Source organism: Scyliorhinus torazame, chromosome 3, assembly GCF_047496885.1.
Source record: "Scyliorhinus torazame isolate Kashiwa2021f chromosome 3, sScyTor2.1, whole genome shotgun sequence".
Classification (NCBI taxonomy): Eukaryota; Metazoa; Chordata; class Chondrichthyes; order Carcharhiniformes; family Scyliorhinidae; genus Scyliorhinus; species Scyliorhinus torazame.
Window position 1 is genome coordinate 114,151,814 of NC_092709.1, and position 21,175 is coordinate 114,172,988.

General features: G+C 47.0%; 1 protein-coding gene across 5 annotated transcripts in view; it reads left to right on the forward strand.

Annotated features, from left to right (window-relative positions):
* LOC140408650 (uncharacterized) overlaps positions 1–21,175 on the forward strand; it is a 1,063,199-nt gene that overhangs the window by 842,793 nt on the left and 199,231 nt on the right. For all 5 annotated transcript variants that reach the window (XR_011940163.1, XR_011940164.1, XM_072496138.1 and 2 more), the window contains one exon: positions 13,529–13,642. Coding sequence is in view for 3 of the 5 variants with exons in the window: in XM_072496138.1 (XP_072352239.1) it covers positions 13,529–13,642 (114 nt within the window). In the remaining 2 variants the exon portion in view is untranslated. The remainder of the gene's footprint in view (positions 1–13,528; positions 13,643–21,175) is intronic.

A 21,175-nucleotide genomic window follows, 5' to 3' on the forward strand; every position in this document is an offset into this window, starting at 1 on the left:
AAACTGATTTTTTTTTTCTACTATGGCCACTGTGGCTGCTACTGCGCTTAAGCAACTTGGCATACCTTTTGCCACAGCACATGGGGCCACCGAGTAATAGGCAAGGGGTCTTTTCCCTCCTCCATGCTCTTGCACCAGGACCCCTGTTGCAAATCCCCCTGTTCATTCACATAAAGAGGACAGGGCTTGCTGAAATTAGAAAGTCCCAAGGCAGGGGCGCTAATCATGGCTTGTTTCAAGTTACAAAATGCTTACTCCCTCTCTGGGATCCAGGTAACAACTGAAGGGGCGTCCTGTAGGGTCGCATTACGCAGTACTGCATCAATCTCTCTATAGTCCGGTATCCACTGCCTGCAATAGCCCACCATTCCGAGGAAGGTAAAGGTTTCCTTTTTCGTGCGTGGAGTTGGTACCCTTGCTACAGCTTTCAGACCCAAGCCTCCGCTGTTCTTTCTGCAGCTGAAATCCCAAATACTGAACTGTCTCCTGACAGAATTGCAGCTTGTCCATTGAGAACTTGTGCCCTCTTTCTGCCAGATGTGATAATAACAAAAGGGTAATCTGTTGACAACCTAGCCCTCCCTCTAAGGCTATCAATAAATCGTCATCATATTGAGGGAATGTTGAGCCTGCAGACAACTGGCACTCGTCCAAGTCTCTTTTAATACTGTTAATTCCGATATGTAAAGGCAAATAGATATTGACTTTCTGGGTGCAATGATATGGAGAAAAAGGCTGAGAAAGTATCCGTTGTTGGGGGTATAGAAGACAAAATGACATTTGTGTCTGGCACCAATGAATCCTGAAGTTAAATCCATCCTAAAAAGGTCCCTCTGTCTATGGGTCAACTGTACTAACATTCCGAATCCCACAACACCGAAAAATAAAAAGGAGTGACATGCAACGATGTCTGCTGTCCTAAGTGACTTTGCGTTTGTAAATTGTATGCGTGCTCATCCTCACGAGCATACCAAGCCATGCAATGGGTCACTATATTCTCTCATCTGGACTCCATCAGGTGTTTTAATAGCTGTGCCCAAGGGTCATTAATCTTTTGTAAGACATCCTGCAGTTTTTTAACAGTGGTACTGTTAGGGTTAACGTTCAGCTGCCAGCATTGAACAGAAACACAGAGCGATCGGGCACAGGCTCAGAAGTTATTAAATTTTGCAGCTGGTGAGCTCGTATTTGAGACAGTTCTATAAACATTCCATTATCAATGCAATGTATTACCGCTCCTAATTTGCAGTGTATCTGTCTCCTAATAGGGTCAGATGTTGCTAGTTGCGGTACATCCTTCCTGGGGGTTAAATGCTTCTTGGCCCCTTACATGATCGCCTCTTCTCCTCTACTTGCAAACCAGTGTTCGAGGGACTCATTTCCTTCATTCAAATGATTATCATTATTGGGGACCCAGCCCCCTTTTATGCCAGGTGGGACTGCAATCCCATCCTTCAAAGCTGACCAAGATGCACCATAAGAGTATTTTGGAAGCAGCAAAACATCCCCTGGGAGGGGGCTATAAATAGCACACATTTAAGTCAATTTCCAAAGATTGATTTTATAGGCATTAGCTATTCTTAGAGACGTATATTTTTTCTTTGTCAATTCAGAAAAGATCAACTGTCTGCTGAAATGGTTAATGTTTCCTGCAGAATCTAAGGGGCGGAGAACTTGGCATGATGCCATTTACGTTATTCATATTCAATTACTTTTATTCGTAAAGGCACTTTCTTTCTTTTAAACTGATCGTAATTTCCAATGTTTCCGTTCATTAGAGAAATCTCAACAAAAATCACTTAGGTTATAATGTCTGACTCTGACTCACAATGACAGACGATAAAAAATACAACCCACTTCATGCTTTGACTAAAATTAATTGGTTAAACAAAACACACAGATTCTCACAGCTCACAAATATCACAGTTAACCGTTAGCCTTATCTCACACACAAATCTGAATTCCTTTTTCTACAGGAACCCATCTGTTACGCTTTTACCTTAATCTTCTATTTACTTTTACTCCCTTGTTTTTTGTTTCGAGAGGGGGTCAGCTTCATCAGATTCCTATGTGGGACATATAGGTTTTCCTATCTCATTCCGTTGCTTTATGATTGTTTCTTTTCATTTTCTTACTCATTTTGACTCCCTTACCTGTCCTCTTTAAGGAGTTCACCTTCTTTCTCACTCTGGATGTCTTTACCGAGGCTTCGGGACAACCTGTGAGGGGGCGTCGAGTTTATTGCTCATCGTTCATAGAATTACATAGAATTTACAGTGCAGAAGGAGGCCATTTGGCCCATCGAGGCTGCACCGGCTCTTGGAAAGAGCACCCTACCCAAGTCCACACCTCCACCCTATCCCCATAACCCAGTAACCCCACCCAGCACTAAGGGCAATTTTGGACACTAAGGGCAATTTAGCTTGGCCAATCCACCTAACCTGCACATGTTTGGACTGTGGGAGGAAACCGGAGCACCCGGAGGAAACCCACGCAGACACGGGGAGAACGTGTAGATTCCGCACAGACAGTGACCCAGCGGGGAATCGAACCTGGGACCCTGGAGCTGTGAAGCAATTGTGCCAACCACCATGCTACCATGCTTCCTTCTGCAAAATACTTTAGAACACATATATAACAATAACAACGACCGCGGAAATCTTTTACAAATACTACAGGGAGTCCTGTTTAGAGATTTGTTTCGGGGTTCACTTCCCGTTAAATTAGGGAAACTGCAACAACTACGCCAATTTGTCGTGGAAATCATAATAAAGACAAATTCCTCGAGGTTCGATTTAAGGAAATTTATTTACACAAATATATTTGCGGTGAGAGAGTGTTCCAGCTGCAAAAGCTAGTGCACTGCACTCTGAGATTCGATTGAAGACAGCATGTTTTATAGTCTGAAATCACAGTTTGAAGTAAACAGCCATGTTTATATTAAATAGACCTTGGAAAGTACGTAAGCTGAAATACGTAGTACGTATGTTCTTGCCCTTGGCTAAAAACAATTCGAGTACACATTTTGTTATCTTTCGGAGGACGATGTGTTTTCATAATAAGGCCAAGACCAGAATATTTCAGCATTTTCGCTAAAAAGCAGTGTTAACTAGAGTCAAGCATTTCCCACCATGCTTCTAAATTGGCAACTGATTAAGTTCCTTTCCACACCCCCACATACATCATACCTCCCCCTAGAAAAGAGACTCTTCTTTAGAAGCTAGCGAGCAGTTCAGACAGGGGCAGTGAAACAAATTACAGCTGTACCACTTACCTGGAGGCTCCACGTGTCCATTCCTGGAAGGAGCGCGACTGTGACTTGTGTTTCAACCCCTCACATCCATTAGCAGCAAGCCATTCATTTGTTTCTAGTAGTGGGCTATGATTGACAGCTTCCCCAAAACACCTCAAACCTTGATTAATTCATCGCCCTTCATGGATGAGTGAATCTAAGTGGTGAAAGCCAAATGTTTACAAACATTGACCACATCAAAGAGAGGTAAATGCATGGCAATCACTCAAGCATGTGCACTTACCGCTCTTTGTCAGTGATAGGTTCTGCGGCCCCTGTCCTGTTCCCTCCGGTGGGGTCTACTGTGGATTCCCTCACTGGGTGGACTGTGTGTTATGCTGCCAGCTGGATGACACCTGGTTGAGAGGAGGAGGAGGTCACCGTGTGTCACGAACCGTGTGTGCCACCAAACGCTTCCATGCTTAGAGACTCGTGTGCAGGCAGGTCCTATGGATGGGATTGAGTTAAGGGGTTGGGCGTCTGCTGGAAGTTTAGCTACAGTATGATGTGGGTCCTGGGTGTGACACACAAGTTGTGACAATCCGACTGAGGGCCGGGTGGATAGGAGCAGGGGCGCAGTGGGCAGGCAGGGCTTGGAGACAGTTGGTGGTCCCGTGGGGTGGGCTAGCTGATAGTGTCACTGATGTGGCCTCTGCCCTGAGAGGGGCAGTGTGCCAGGGAGGCTGCTAAATGCCAGAGTGCATGTGTCCTTTGTGTGGGGTGAGCTCTGCTAATCCCCTGCCTCCCCTGCAGTGGGCCTGGTGGGCCACTGATTGAGCTTGGCCACACCCATTCTGTTGATGGGTCAGCTGGGGTCTGGGGGTCTCCAGAGGGATGGCTTGGGTGTGCTCCCAAATGACCAGAGGGTCTGTGAACATTTGCAGGACATAGTGAACAGTCAGCAGAGTGAACAGTTAGGGACCTGTAAGTTGTACACAATGGTAGTTTTTAAAACAAATACTGCAGCAATGGCGGACTGTGCCTGGCCACCCCAACCCCGGGGGGACACCCCGAATCCACTAGGCTGTCACCAGGTTGATCCCAGCTACCCCCCCCCCCCCCCCCCCGCCCCCCCGGCCCCCTCCCGGGCACAGGCATCCACCCCCGAGCATGTTGTGTTATGTAATTTGGAATAACACATGCTGCCACTTGATGCAGTTTTGAGTAAAAGATGCTCCAGACTGTGAAGTGAGTTCAATGTGGTTATTGAACTATTAGCACAGTTCTCAATGAGTTTGACTCTCTGCTAATCTAAATGTAGTAACTCAGTCTAACTGAACCAGCCTTGCTCTGAGCCACGTGCTGAGGTGTGATGCTGAGGATACACCCTGTCTCACTCTGTAGATGTTGGTCTGTGGAAAGAGGCGGGGTGTGAATGCCTCATCCCTTGTTTTTAAAAAAAATATGTTTATTCAAATTTTTCCAACAAAATTTTTATAACAAACAAACCCCCCCCATAATAAAAAGAAGAAAGAACACAAACATCACAATCAAAAATAATAAACTACTGATACATTGGGTTTCTCCCACATATATTAACCCCCCCCATATAACATTCAAAAGTACCCTTGGGGAAACCCCCCCCCCCGCCAGATACCCCCCCCGACAGAGACACCCCCCTCCCCCCCCCCCCCCACGGGTTGCTGCTGCTGCTGACCTCCTCCTAGCGCTCCGCGGGATAGTCTAGGAACAGTTGCCACCGCCTGAAGAACCCCTGCACAGACCCTCTCAAGGCAAACTTTATCCTCTCCAACTTAATGAACCCTGCCATGTCATTTATCCAGGCTTCCACACTGGGGGGCTTCGCGTCCTTCCATAATAGCAAGATCCTCCGCTGGGCTATCAGGGACGCAAAGGCCAGAATACCGGCCTCTTTTGCCTCCTGCACTCCCGGCTCGTCCGTTATCCCAAATAGTGCCAACCCCCAACTCGGCTTGACCTCGACTTTCACCACCTTGGACATAGTCCTCGCGAAACCCCTCCAAAACCCCTCCAGTGCCGGGCACGACCAGAACATGTGGATGTCATTCGCCGGGCTTCCCGAGCACCTCCCACATCTGTCCTCCACCCCAAAGAACCTACTCAACCTCGCCCCTGTCATATGCGCTCTGTGAGTAACGTTGAATTGTATTAGGCTGAGCCTGGCGCAAGAGGAAGAGGAGTTAACCCTACTCAGGGCATCAGCCCACAGACCCTCATCAATCTCCTCCCCAATCTCCTCCTCCCACTTGCCCATTAGCTCCTCTACCGAAACCTCCCCCTCTACTTTCATCTCTTGATAGATCGCCGAAACCTTGCCTTCTCCGACCCATACACCCGAAATCACCCTGTCCTGAATCCTCTGTGCCGGGAGCAACGAGAATTCCCTCACCTGCCGCCTCACAAATGCCCTCACTTGCATATACCTGAACGCATTTCCCGGGGGTAACCCAAACTTCTCCTCCAGCGCCCCTAGGCTCGCAAACGTCCCATCTATAACCAGGTCCCCCATTCTTCTGATCCCTGCCCGGTGCCAGCTCCGAAACCCCCCATCTATCGTTCCCGGGACGAACCGATGGTTCTCCCGAATCGGGCACCAAACCGAGGCTCCCACCTCGCCCCTATGTCGTCTCCACTGCCCCCAGATCTTCAACGTTGCCGCCACCACCCGACTCGTGGTGTACCTTGTCGGCGAGAGCGGCAGCAGTGCCGTCACCAGCGCCCTCAGGCTCGTGCCCCTGCAGGACGCCATCTCTAACCTCTTCCATGCCGCCCCCTCTCCCTCTACTACCCACTTATGGATCATCGCCACGTTGGCAGCCCAATAATAGCCGCACAGATTCGGCAGCGCTGTCCCTGCTACGCTCCAGAAACACCCTCTTGACCCTCGGGGTCTTATTTGCCCATACGAAACCCATGATGCTCCTACCTACCCGTTTGAAAAAGGCCTTGGTAATCATAATGGGAAGGCACTGGAACACAAAAAGAAACCTCGGGAGGACCATCATTTTAACCGAATGCACCCTGCCCGCTAGCGAGAGTGGCAGCACATCCCATCTTTTGAAATCCTCCTCCATCTGCTCCACCAACTGCGTCAAATTGAGTCTGTGCAGGGCCCCCCAACTCCCAGCCACCTGGATCCTCAAGTCCCGAAAGTTCCTTTCCGCCCTCTTCAATGGTAGGTCGTCTATCCCCCTTCCCTGGTCCCCTTGGTGCACCACAAAGAGCTCACTTTTCCCTATGTTGAGCTTATAGCCCGAGAAGTCCCCAAACTCCCTGAGGATCCGCATGACCTCCACCATCCTCTCCACTGGATCTGCCACATACAGCAACAGGTCGTCCGCATACAGCGATACCCGATGTTCCTCTCCCCCTCGGACCAACCCCCTCCATTTCCTGGACACCCTTAGTGCCATTGCCAAAGGCTCGACTGCCAATGCAAACAACAAGGGGGACAGGGGGCACCCCTGCCTCGTCCCTCGGTACAGCCGAAAGTACTCCGACCTCCGCCGATTCGTAGCCACACTCGCCACCGGGACTTTATATAGGAGCCTGACCCAACTGATAAACCCCTCCCCGAACCCAAACCTCCGCAACACTTCCCAGAGATACGCCCACTCCACCCGGTCGAAGGCCTTCTCCGTGTCCATAACTGCCACTAACTCCGCCTCTCCCTCCACCGATGGCATCGTAATCACGTTGAGGAGCCTCCGCACATTAGTGTTTAGCTGCCTGCCCTTTACAAATCCCGTCTGGTCCTCATGAATCATCCCAGGGACACAGTCCTTAATTCGCGTAGCCAGCACTTTTGCCAGCAACTTAGCATCCACATTGAGGAGCGAGATCGGTCTATACGACCCACATTCCAGTGGGTCCTTCTCCCGCTTCAGAATCAGCGAGATCATCGCTCAGATCTGTACAGCTCCTCACAGAAGTCCTTAAATACCTCATTTACTCTCTCCGCACTCCGCACCGTATTCCCCCTGCTATCCTTAACTCCACCTATCTCCCTCGCTGCCACCCTCTTACAGAGCTGGTGTGCCAGCATCCGGCTCGCCTTCCCCCCGTACTGGTACGTCGCCCCCTGTGCTTTCCTCCACTGTGCCTCTGCTTTCCCTGTGGTCAACAGGTCAAACTCCGTCTGGAGGCTTCGCTGCTCCCTAAGTAGCCCCTCCTCGGGGGCCTCTGGCTATCTCCTGTCCACCCTTAAGATCTCCCCCACCAACCTCTCCCTCTCCCTGCCCTCTCTCTTCTCCCTGTGGGCCCTAATGGAGATTAACTCTCCCCTGACCACCGCCTTCAGTGCCTCCCAGACTACCCCCACCTGCACCTCGACGTTATCATTGGCCTCCAAGTATCTCTCAATGCACCCCCGCACCCTCCCGCACACCTCCTCATCCGCCAGTAATCCCACATCTAGACGCCACAGCGGGCGCTGGTCCCACTCCTCTCCTAACTCCAGCTCCACCCAGTGCGGGGCGAGGTCTGAGATGGTTATGGCCGAATACGCCGTTCCCTCCACTTTCGGGATTAGCGCCCTACTCAAAACAAAAAAATCTATCCGGGAGTAGGCTCTATGGACGTGGGAAAAGAAAGAGAATTCCCTGGCCAGGGGCCTAGCAAACCTCCATGGATCCACTCCCCCCATCTGGTCCATAAACCCCCTAAGCACCTTGGCCGCAGCCGGCCTCTTCCCCGTCTTGGATCTGGAGCGATCTAATGCTGGATCCAGCACCGTGTTGGAATCCCCACCCATTATCAAGCTTCCTGCCTCCCGGTCCGGAATCCGACCCAGCATGCGCTTCATAAATCCGGCATCATCCCAGTTCGGGGCATATATGTTTACCAGTACCACCCACACCCCCTGCAACCTACCGCTCACCATCACACATCGACCTCCATTATCCACTACAATATTCTTGGCCTCAAACGACACCCGCTTCCCCACCAGTATTGCAACCCCTCTGTTCTTCGCATCCAGCCCCGAATGGAATACCTGTCCTACCCATCCCATTCTCAACCTGACTTGGTCTGCCACCTTCAAATGTGTCTCCTGAAGCATGACCACGTCTGCCTTCAGTCCCTTTAAGTGCGCGAACACTCGGGCCCTCTTAACCGGCCCATTCAGGCCCCTCACATTCCAAGTTATCAGCCGGATTGGGGGGCTTCTCACCCCCCACCCCCCTGCCGACTAGCCATCTCTTTTTCTAGGCCAGTCACGTGCCCGCGCCTCCCGCACCCTCCAGTCCCCCAGACGGCGGACCACCGCCCCGACCACCTCTCCTATTTCCAGTTCCCCATTGGCCAATGCAGCAGCAACCCTATACCTCCCACTCCCCCCGCTAGATCCATATCTAGCTCTTTTGCTCCCCCCATAACACTCCCGTAAGTCAGCTGACTCCTGCTGACCCCGGCCTCTCCCGCCTTCCCATCGACCCTCCCAGTGTGAGAATCCCCCCTCCCCTTCAGTCAGTGTGCGCTCCTCCGACCCCCACTGCCGTCCTTCCCTAGCGCGGGAAAAAGCCCGCGCTTTCCTGAGCCGGCCCCGCCTCAATTCCCCCATCCCCGGGCCTCCCCTCCCTTCAACACCGGCGCCCACACTCTCCCACAGTCTCCCCATCAAATCCCTTCACCCATCCCCATCCAGCACCCAACCAAGCGAACATTCCCTACACGTAGTTAAAACCATATATACAGCAGACATCCCCCCCCACAACCACAGACCCTCAATTTGAGTCCAACTTTTCAGTCTGTATAAAGCTCCAAGCCTCCTCAGGCGTTTCGAAATAGTGGTGCCGATCTTGGAATGTGACCCACAATCGCGCTGGCTGCAGCATACCAAACTTCACCTCCTTCCGATGGAGCACCGCCTTGGCCCAATTAAAGCCAGCTCTCTTCTTATCCACCTCTGCACTCCAGTCCTGGTAGATTCGGATCTCCGTGTTCTCCCACCTGCTGCTCCGCTCTTGCTTGGCCCATCTCAAGACACACTTTCTATCCATAAAGCGGTGGAACCTCACCACTACAGCCCTTGGCGGCTCGTTGGCCTTGGATCTCCTTGCCAGGACCCAATGAGCCCCATCTAGCTCCAGGGGGCTCGGGAAGGCTCCCGCGCCCATCAGCGAATTGAGCATCGTGCTCACATATGCCCCGGTATCGGACCCCTCAACTCCTTCAGGGAGACCCAGAATCCGAAGATTCTTCCTCCTCGACCTATTCTCCAGGTCCTCAAATCTTTCCGCCCACCTCTTGTGCAGCGCCTCGTGCGCCTCCACCTTCACCGCCAGGCCCAAGATCTCATCCTCGTTCTCCGAGGCTTTTTGTCACACCTCCCGGATCGCCGCCCCCTGGGCCCTCTGGGTCTCCACTAGCTTCTCAATCGCCGCCTTCATTGACGCCATCATTTCTGTCTTCAGCTCCTCAAAGCAGCGTTTAAGAAACTCCTGCTGCTCCTGCGACCACTGCGCCCATGCTGCTTGGTCTTCACCCACCGCCATCTTGCTTTTTCTCCCTCTCACTTTTCGCTGCTCCAAGATCCCTTTTTTCAGCGCTCCACTCCTGGTCCAATCCATACACGATCGGGGGGACCTTGCTGTCACCTTCCCACACTGGAAGCCGTCGAACAAGTGCCGTTGGGGCCCCTCTAGAGAGCCCTAAAGTCCGTTCCCGGCGGGAGCTGCCGAACGTGCGACCTATTCAGGCATGGCCGCAACCAGAAGTCCCTCATCCTTTTTTTAGTGAGATACCACCCCTGAGTGTCCTGACTGCTCATTGGTCGTGTCCTATTCTATGTGTTCATTAGCTGCATGTTTGCATATCATGACAGAGCAAGCATTACAATTTTTAACGATTTATATCAATTTAAAAAAAATTTCTTACTTCCTCTTTCCCCCTCAGCAGTATGGTGCCCATTCCCTGTTTTTAAATGCCTGTCGTAAACCGCACCCGCGTGACTTCCACTTGCGAGGGGCAGAGCATCGCGGAGGTCCGGAGGATACTGGGTCAAACCCCGGTAATTAGATGTTAACACGTGCAAATACCGGTTTTGCATGTTGACATTGGCACGGGGCCCCGGATATCTGGCGTTCATTGTTCAGCAGACAATGAACAATTGTCCGCCCGATCGTATTATGCTTTCCAGCGTCGTGAGGGCGGAGAATCTAATCCGACATTCCATTTGCCTTCCGAATCACTTGCTGCACCTGTATACTAACTCTTTGTGATTCATGTACCAGGAATTCTAATTCCCCCAGCACCTCAGAGTTCTGCAAACGTTCTCCGTTTAAACAATATATTGCTATTTTAAAAAGAGTTGGGAACATGTGCCAGTAAAAGGAGGTTGTCAGACATTTGTGTTTTAGGGCACGCTCGAAGTTCACATGGGCAGGGGCGGGTGTGAAACCTGCCCAAAATCACGTTGTTAATGCGATATTTCACCGGCTGGCCAATTAACGACCATTCAGAGTGAACCATGGTCTGTGTCAGGCTGAATGTTGTTGGGAATGGATGGAGGAGGGTGGGCACCAAGAAAAGGGAGTGTGCGATCTGATAGTTCCAATGTGCTCCCTCAGGGCGTCAGCAGCTGTGGCCCTGTAAAAAATAAACATCAGCAGAAAAAGTGTGCCACGAGTGACTGGGCAGCACAAGCATACACAAACCACAGTCCCCAGGCATATTTGTTGGATTTATTTGAGCCCGAACATTATACATAAAATTCAGGCCATAGAACCATAGAATCCATACATAGAATAGAATCATAGAATTTACAGTGCAGAAGGAGGCCCTTCGGCCCATCGAGTCTGCACGGCTCCTGGAAAGAGCACCGTACCCAACCCTACACCTCCACCCTATCCCCATAACCCAGTAACCCCACCCAACACTAAGGGCAATTTAGCATGGCCAATCCGCGTAACCTGCACATCTTTGACTGTGGGAGGAAACCGGAGCACCCGGAGGAAACCCACGCACACATGGGGAGAACGTGCAGACTCCACACAGATAGTGACCCAAGCCACGAATCAAACCTGGGAACCAGGTGCTTTGAAGCAATTGTGCTAACCACAATGCTACCGTGCTACAGGAGGCCATTTGGCTCATCGAATCTGCACCAACCCTCTGAAAGAGCACCCAACCTCGGCCCACTCCCACCGCCCTGCCCCTGTAAGCTAACCTGCAAATCCCAGGACACTAAGGGGCAATTTATCATGGCCTATCCACCTGACCTGCACATCTTCGGACTGAGAGGAAACCTGCCCTCCCAGAGGAAACCCACGCAGACACGGGAAGAACGTACAAACTCCACACAGAGAGTCATTTAAGGTCAGAATTCAACCCTGGTCCCTGGCGCCGTGAGGCAGTAGTGCTAACAACTGTGCCACCATGTCACCCATTATTTCACAGTTTAAAATAATTATTCTGCTTTTCGAATTTTATAACCAAAGTGGATGACCTCACAATCCCCTTCACTCGAAGACTGAGCTTCAACCTGTAGAGAGGCAGTAATAATCGCGGTCTTCAATCCCATGAGAAAATGTAACAGGACTAATGTTATGAAAGGCAGCACCTGGTAGTAGTTGTGTGACAGCCTGGGATAGATTTTGGGGTTCACCTGGAATTCTTTGCTTTACATCCTTGAAAGGCCTCAGTGGTGTTTGTTGTGCTCTTGACGTAGCATAAGCTGCTTCTTTGATGTGCACTCTGACAAAGGAAGGTTCAGACTTGGAGATCGGTTTAACACATTTATTAAACTGTTAACAATTCTCCTACTTGGATTCGACTCTCCTGTTAATCCTGCTATAGCTACTCAGACTAACTAACCAGTCTGCTACAATCCACCTGGTGGATGTGATGTGTTTCAAATCAACCCTGTGTACTCACTAAGTGTCTCCACTGGAAAGAGGAAGATCATGTGTGCTGTGTCCTTATATATGGGTTGGTGTAATGCCCCCTGTGGTCGTGTCACCTCTGTGTGTGTCGTGATTGCCCATTGGTCGTGTCCTATCTTACTGACCTATTGGTTGAATGTCTGTGTGTCATGATGTCTCTGGTGCTCCCTCTAGTGCTTATCTAGTCTAAGTGTATTTACATTAACGCCTTGTGTACTTACAATGATGCATATCACCACAAGTGGAACTCACAACAGTTGACTCCCTTTAAATCCTCAAAAAGGCCAGAAACCTAATGCAAAGAATTGGCTCCCAGAGGAGATCCATTAGAATAGTAGCTGCAGTGTGAGTGGAAGAGTTAGCAAGTAAATTGGGCCTTAGGAACTTCAGCTCCACCTTAAAAAGGTGAATTGTCTTTACCGGGGAGGGCACTGTTGTATTATTTGCCTTCATGCCAATATAATTTAAAAGTGCTATGTAGAGCTAGGGTCAATGTAGGACTGGAGAATAGCACCACCCACGGTGTGATGTATGGAGTGACATCGTAACAAACACATACGGCGCTCTCGAAACAGTCGGCATGGAGACATATTTGGGATCTGTAAATAGTTAAAAATTAGAGATAAAACATTCTTGTTTAAACATACAAGTTTCACGATCTCATAATTCAGACATCAAGCAAGCCTACAATACAATACGGTGCTCAGGAGTGACACCATAAGAGGCAGCACTATTGTGCCCTTGCAAATGTTGACAGACCATATTACATATGCAAAATTTGGGTTTCAAAGTGGCACTAGCTAGAGATTTTGTCAGGTGGGATTTCCACTCTGTACCTGCAAAGTTGACCTCAGGAACCTTCAGACCTGTGTCTTTTGTTTCGTGACCAAGGGCAAGATCCCCCCCCCCCACCAACCCGGCATGTTTTGCGGTGGTGAAGGGACCCGCCATTGGCCGATAGCAGGATCCTCTGGTCCCAAAGCTGTCAACAGGGCTTCCATTGTTTGCACCCTCCATTTCCGGGCACCCTGGTGGCAGAGGCTCGGCAGGACCAGACAATCCTGCCGGTGGGAATGGCTGGAAAATCCTGCTCCTCGACTTTCCGTCTCTGCAGTCACCAAGTCCCAATCATTTCTACCATACAGTTGACATGCAAGAAACTGCAGACTGCACAGAAACAGAAACTCCAAGCTCTTGGGCAGGATTCTCCAATCTCGTCTGTTGCCGCCCTGCTGTCAGTGAGAACGGGAAATTTGGCATTCCGGTCAAAACCCCATTCACATTCAGCGGGACTGGAGAATCCCAAAAGCAAGAGAGGTCGGGGATTTTCGCACTTATCTCAATTTTTATTCAAGGTTTTCTATGTTTCCAGACAAAGAAGACAACAATTATGTTAAGGTGAATGAAGACATGATCAATAATGATAAAACTCCAGAGCTCAATGAGAAGAAAAATAACTGCGAGACTGAAACAAACCACAGCCCAGGTAAGCACCATGGAACAATATGAGGAGTGCTGGTGATTCTGAAGAATGCAATTTTATGTTTGGCAATTGATGATTTGTTAGATTTTATTTTGGTTAGTAGAATGGAACCATGTGAGACATTCAAGGCCTCTTTAGAAAATGAAACATAGTTTATCACCAGTTCTGTATGTGGGAATGATTGTTCCCTTATGAAGTCCAATTCTACCACCTCTGAGGTATCTGTTGATGTTACCACAGATGATCAGGAGAACCCGAGTGAAAATTTCAGCCCAATATCTCGGGTGGGAAACTATTTACAATCCAAATTGATGACCTGAATGAAGGCACAGTGTTTGTTGACAAAGATAGGTGGGAAAGCAAGTTGTGAAAGGGACACAAAGAAATATGGATAGTGTCATGTGAGAGTACCTTTAAGAAATGGATGTTTAAGCAATGTACCTTTAAGAAAACAGTGATGTCAGAGAGTGGGTGGAGCTGAGCTCAGTTCAGCCATTTTGCAGTTTAGTTTTGAGGAAAAGAGCTTGGGGTGTGTCTGTGTTTGCAGTGAGCTGGATCTGCTGTGATCTCTGCCATGAAAGACTATCTCCGGATCATTTGGGTGATTTAAACTCATAATAGTAAAGCCTTTAACTTGATGTGTTTCTGTTTAAAGGTGTTAAGTCTCTCTTGGATGTTGAAAGGAATAACTGAAGAATTATTTAGTGTTGTAATATTTTCGGGGTTATCTTTGAAGTGAGGGGTGTTAAGAGATCCAATGTTTATTTAAGAGGTTAAGTTGAGTTCATGGAATAAACATGTTTTTGTGTTTAAAAACCCATGTGTCCATAATTGTAATCCCACACCTAGGGAACAAGCCGTGTGCTCAGAAAAGCAACAATAGCATTAAAGGGGGAGGTTGGTTGAACTCCATGATACATTTTGTGGTTCTGAAAACCCCTCGGCCATAACAATTGGGGACTCGAGGGGGATAAAAGTCTATCTATTGGGTTGGCTTTTGTGAACTTAAAGACAGTGAAGGATTGTTGCTTTTCTGGTGTGGTATTTTGGTTTAAGTGGGGAGAGTGTTGTGAACAATGGCTCTTTCAGAGGCTCAGAAGTTTTTGGGGGTGGAGAATGTCACACGCCGTACCTTACGGACAGAGACTAAACGCAGACTGTTGGGTCTGGCAAAAACATTGCAGTTAACATTACCTGACAAAATGCGAAAAGATGAGGTAATTATGGCAGTGGTTAAGCATTTAAAGTTGCCTGAGATAGAATTTGACTCATTGGAAATGGCAAAAATTCAGTTGCAAATTAAACAAATGGAACATGAGAAAGAATTAAAGCGGCTTGAATACGAGAGTGAGAGAGAGGAAAAAGAGAGAGTGAGGAAAAAGAAAAGGAGAGAGAAGAAAGGAGAAAAGAAAGAATAGCCCGAGCAGAACATAAAGAAAAAGAAAGGGAGATACAGATCAGGGAAAAAGATAAAGAGAAGGAGTTTAAACTTCAGAAAATGGTCATGAAACATGAAAGTCAGTTAAAATTGGCAGACGTAAAGGGAAATGTACAGTTGGAGGATAGTGATGAGGACAGTGAGAAAGAGTGTCATAGTCGAAGGCTTGGTGTAAATCTATTTAAATATGTCCAAGCATTGTCAAGGTTTGACGAGAAGGAAGTGGAAGCCTTTTTCATTTCATTTGAGAAGGTAGCTAAACAAATGAAATGGCCACAGGACATGTGGGTGTTACTGATTCAAACAAAGCTGGTAGGTAGAGCTAGTGAAGTGTTTGCATCACTACCGGAGGAGGTATCTGGAACGTATGAGGAGGTGAAGAAATCTATCTTAAGTGCATATGAGTTAGTGCCTGAAGCTTACAGACAAAGGTTTAGAAATTTAAGGAAAGAATTTGGTCAAACATACATGGAGTTTGAAAGGCTCAAACAGAGTAATTTTGATAGGTGGATAAGGGCTTTGAAAATAGACCAAACGTATGAAGCTCTCAGAGAAATTATACTTTTGGAGGAGTTTAAAAATTCAATTCCTGATGTAGTGAGAACTCATGTGGAAGAACAGAGGGTTAAAACTGCGAGATTAGCAACAGAAATGGCAGATGATTATGAATTAGTTCATAAATCAAAGATTGGTTTCCGACATCAGTTTCAGCCGGTGAGGGATAGCAACTGGGGACATGAGAAATACTCAAGTGGTAAAGGTAAAGGTGATCTGATGGGAGACATTAATGACAATGTTGAGGGCGTATTGTCAAGATTATCCAGAGGATTGGGATAAAGGAATTCCATTCATATTGTTTGCAATTAGGGATGCAATAAGTCTACCAAATTTAGTCCTTTTGAACTAATTTTTGGTCATGAGGTAAGAGGACCACTTAAATTGATTAAGGAAAAATTGGTGGGTGAGAAATCGGAAATTACACTATTGGATTATGTGTCAAATTTTAGGGAACGATTAGATAGAGCAGGTGAATTGGCTAGACAACATTTGAAAGTTGCACAAAATGTGATGAAACGGGTAACGGACAAGAAATCCAAAGTTCGTAGTTTTGTCAGTGGGGATAAAGTTTTAATGTTGTTACCAATGGTAGGGGAGCCTTTAAAAGCTAGGTTTTGTGGACCGTATCAGATTGAAAGGAAATTAAGTGAGGTGAAATATGTGGTAAAAACACCAGATAGAAGGAAGACTCACCGAGTGTGTCATGTGAATATGCTTAAAAGGTACTTTGAAAGAGAAGGAGAGAAAAAGGAGGTTTTAATGATTCTATCTCAAAGTGACAAACCAAATCCAGATGACTGTGAATTTGACATACCTCAAATTAAATTGGAAAATGAGGATGTTCTTAAAAATTGGGATGAATTGTTAAGTTACCTTCTAGAGGAAAAACAAACTGACCTGAAAGAGTTATTGATGTCACATGGGCAAGTTTGCAGAGATAAATTGGGAAGTACTAAAATGGCTATACATGATCTAGATGTGGGAAATGCTGTTCCTATCAAACAACATCCATACAGACTTAACCCTTTAAATTGGCACAGGTTAACCAAGAGATTGAGAGTATGCTTAAAAATGGCATAATTGAAGTGGATTGCAGCCAATGGAGCTCACCCATAGTGATGGTACCTAAACCAGATGGTACCCAACGGTTGTGAGTGGACTATCGAAAGGTGAATGCACTTACAAGAACGGACTCTTATCCTATCACGCGTTTGAAGGATTGCATTGAGAAATTGGGACACTCTGCTTTTATTTCCAACTTCCAGACATGGAAAGAGCATTTAAACCATTAGTATAGAGTTCTTCGATCGACTTCAGGAGGCGGATTTGGTGATAAACCTAGCCGAAAGTGAATTTGGAGAAGCCCAAATCACTTTCCTTGCTGAGTTTCTGAAACCTTCAAGACGAAGGGAAATAATGCGATTTCTTAGCATGAGTGGATTTGATCGAACATTTGTACAAACGTTTTGTGGCATGATTACTCCACTGAGGGATTTGCTAAAGAAATGTCAAAAATTTCAATGGACAGCGGACTTTCAACAGTCATTTGACTGCCTGAAAGCTGTGGTAACCAATGTTCCTGTATTAGAGAATTGCAAGGTACTCTGTGGTCAGATTGAACTAAATTATCTGATTCTAAAGAGAAATGCCGAGGAGTAGAAGAATGGATGGATCGTGCAGAGACTTTGTTCAAAGAGACTGTCAATCGAGAAGGATTTCGGTTTGAGGAAGGCAAACAAAGAAAATGGACTATATAATTATACCTGTTTTTTTTAAACGAAAAGGTATATTTGCTGTGTACATTTCTCAGTGGATGGTGCAAAAGTGAAAAATGAAACCATCTTGAAGTTGATGGTTTATTTTTTTTTCTTGGGGGGAGGTGTCATGCGAGAGTACCTTTAAGAAATGGATGTTTAAGCAATGTACCTTTAAGAAAACAGTGATGTCAGAGAGTGGGTGGAGCTGAGCTCAGTTCAGCCATTTTGCAGTTTAGTTTTGAGGAAAAGAGCTTGGGGTGTGTCTGTGTTTGCAGTGAGCTGGATCTGCTGTGATCTCTGCCATGAAAGACTATCTCCGGATCATTTGGGTGATTTAAACTCATAATAGTAAAGCCTTTAACCTGATGTGTTTCTGTTTAAAGGTGTTAAGTCTCTCTTGGATGTTGAAAGGAATAACTGAAGAATTATTTAGTGTTGTAATATTTTCGGGGTTATCTTTGAAGTGAGGGGTGTTAAGAGATCCAATGTTTATTTAAGAGGTTAAGTTGAGTTCATGGAATAAACATGTTTTTGTGTTTAAAAACCCATGTGTCCATAATTGTAATCCCACACCTAGGGAACAAGCTGTGTGCTCAGAAAAGCAACAATAGCATTAAAGGGGAGGTTGATTGAACTCCATGATATATTTTGTGGTTCTGAAAACCCCTCGCCCATAACAATAGGCTAATTGAATGGGTATTTCAGGGGGAGCATAATTTGGGATAATTTGAGGATATCCATTGTGCTGGGAAGGATAGAAAAGCAAAATATTTTAAATAGAAAGATACTACAGAATGTTATGGTACAGAGAGATCTAGGTGTCCTCGTGCATGAATCACCAAAGCTTAGCATGCAGATACAGCAAGTAATTAGGAAGACAAATGGATGGGCAGGGGAGTAGAGTATAAAAATAGGTCTTACCACACCTATACAGGACATTGGTGAGACCACACCAAGAGAACTGCATGGTGTTTTGGCCTCCCTATTTAAGAAGAAGAGTAGTTCAAAGAACGCTCACTGGGTTGATTCCTGGGCCAAAAGGTTGAGCAGGTTTGGCCTATAGTCATTGGAAATTAAAAGAATAAGAGGTGATCTCATCGAAACCTGATGGAGCTTGACAGGGTAGTTACTGAGAGGATATTTTCTTCATGGGGGAGTCTAGAACTAGAAGCATTGTTACATAATAAAGAGCAAACCAGCTAAGACTGAGATAAGATGGAATTTCTTCTCTCGGTGGGTCATTAATCATTGGAATTCTCTATTCCGGAAAGGAATGGAAGCTGGGTCATTGAATATATGCAAAGGTGAGTTAGACAGATTTTTGGTCCACAAGGAAGTTTTGGATTATGGTAGGACAGGCAGAAAAGTGGAGCATTTGAATGAGCCATGATGTTATTGAATGATGGAGCAGGCTCAAAGAGTTGAATAGCCTGCTCCTGCTTCTAGTTCTTATATTCCTATGTCTCTTTGGAACTAGAACACTACATATTAAAGAAAGGCCTCTTTTAGCATTCCCCTGCTGGCCCCTGAGTGTCTTGTGGGGTTGGGTCAGCTTCTCCATGACTCATAGTTCACAGTAGAGCAGGGAACCAGGGCGGGATTCTCTGCTCCTGAGGCTAAGTGTTGACGCCGTCATAAATGCCGTCGCTTTTCACGACGGGGTCAACAGGCCCCCAGAAGCAGCAATTCCGAGCCCCTCAGTAGGCCAGCACGGCACTGGAGCAACCCACGCTGCTCCAGTTGCTGATATCGGCGTCAAATGGGCGCTGTGGGTCTGCGCATGCGCGCTGCGATCGGCGTGAATGCGCGTGTGTGCACTGCGACCGGCACGAATGTGTGCATGTGCGGTGCCTTCCTCCTCCGCACCTGCGCCCGGCCCAGCGATTCTCCGGCCCGGCGTAGGCTGAGAGAATCCCGCCCCCACTGTCTGGATTCGGGAACATTTTGAAAGGTAATATCAAAAGGTCTTTCTTGTGTCCTAATGTACCTTCCAGGCCAACCCATGCATTCCACCCACCCCCATGGCCCCTCATACCATCCATGCCAAGTCATCATTTAATGATTTTAAACCTGTGGCTCTTGCTTCTTTATTGGCCAAATATATGGAGAGTTGTTAGTAACCACCTCACCTCGTCTGCTTCAGATTATCTTGATCCTCTACAATTTGCTTAAAAAGCACATCGGTTAATTGATAACTAATCAACTCCAACAGCCAAAATCTTTTGTCCAAGTCTTATTTATTGATTTTAGTTAAGCATTCAAAACAATGCAAATTCCTTTCCTGTTACAAACGTTGTTTACTTTGATGTGAATAGGGGCCTAATCAATTGAATCAGTGATTTTCTTACTGATCACCCTCAGCAAAGGTGTCTAACTCACCTTTGAATATATTCAATGACCCAGCTGCCATTCCTTTTTGGAAAATACTTTTCATTGTACTTCGGTACATGTGACAATAAATCAAAATCAAATGTCTGGCTTTTTATCTGCTAAACTTATTTCAAACATAAGTAATCCTCATGGCTGTGTCTTGTCACCTCTGTAATTTTCCATACGCACCAATGGGATGAAAATCAAGGGAATAATAGTACTTCTTTATTTAAGTATGCAGGTGATACGGCTCGAGAGGGATTATTTTTAAAAGATAAAATGACAACTGAAGGAAATTGCTTTGAATATACTGCCACCCTTCAGAAATGGTGCCACTTTACTGTTCTGCAGATCAATGTTGATAAATCCAAAGAGCGACTTTATATAGCAATGGCCTCCATATGTGTGAACCCCAGTATCTTAATGATCAACAGGTAGGGCAGCACAGTGGCGCAGTGGTTAGCATTGCCACCTCACAACGCCGTGGTCCCAGGATCGATCCCGGCACTGGGTCACTGTCCGTGTGCAGTTTGCACATTCTCCCCGTGTTTACGTGGGTTTCGCCCCCACAACCCAAAAGATGTGCAGACTAGGTGGATTGGCCACACTAAATTGCCTCTTAATTGGAAAAAATGAATTGGGTACTCTAAATTTTAAAAAGAAATGGTCAACAGGTAGAGGTTGTAGGGTGTTTCAAGTATCTGGGAAAATATCTAAGTCAGAAGCTGAGCTTCACAGAGAATACCGACTGTGTGGTGCTATGCATCACTGTAAATACACAAGGGGTTATTGTGAACACACTACACCTAGCTAGACACCAGAGGGAGCACCAGAGACATCATGACACAGACATTCAACCAATAGGTCAGTAAGATAGGACACGACCAATGGGCAGTCACAACACACCCAGACGTGACACTACCACAGGGGGGCATTACACCAACCAATATAAAAGGACACAGTGCACATGCTCAGTCTCTTTCCAGTGGAGACACTTAGTGAGTACAGAGAAGGTTGATTGAAACACACCACACCCACCACGTGGATTGTAGCAGACTGGTTAGTTAGTCTGAGTAGCTGTAGCAGGATTAACAGGCGAGTCGAATCCAAGTAGGAGAATCGTTAACAGTTTAATAAATGTGTTAAAGCTACCTCCAAGTCTGAACCTTCCTTTGTCAGAGTGCACATCAAGGAAGCAGCTTATGCTATGTCAAGAGCATAACAAAACATGGTACCAGAGAGTGACTGTTTAAATCCATATAGTTTCCACTCAGCAAACCGTGACAACCAGCAACAGTACCCTGGCATGATGTTCGAGATTCCAGTTCTACAGCGGCTCAGGTGCCACGGCAATCTCAGTGCAAACTGGCATGCATTCAGGCAAAGGTTTGAGATCTTCCTGGTAGCAGCCAA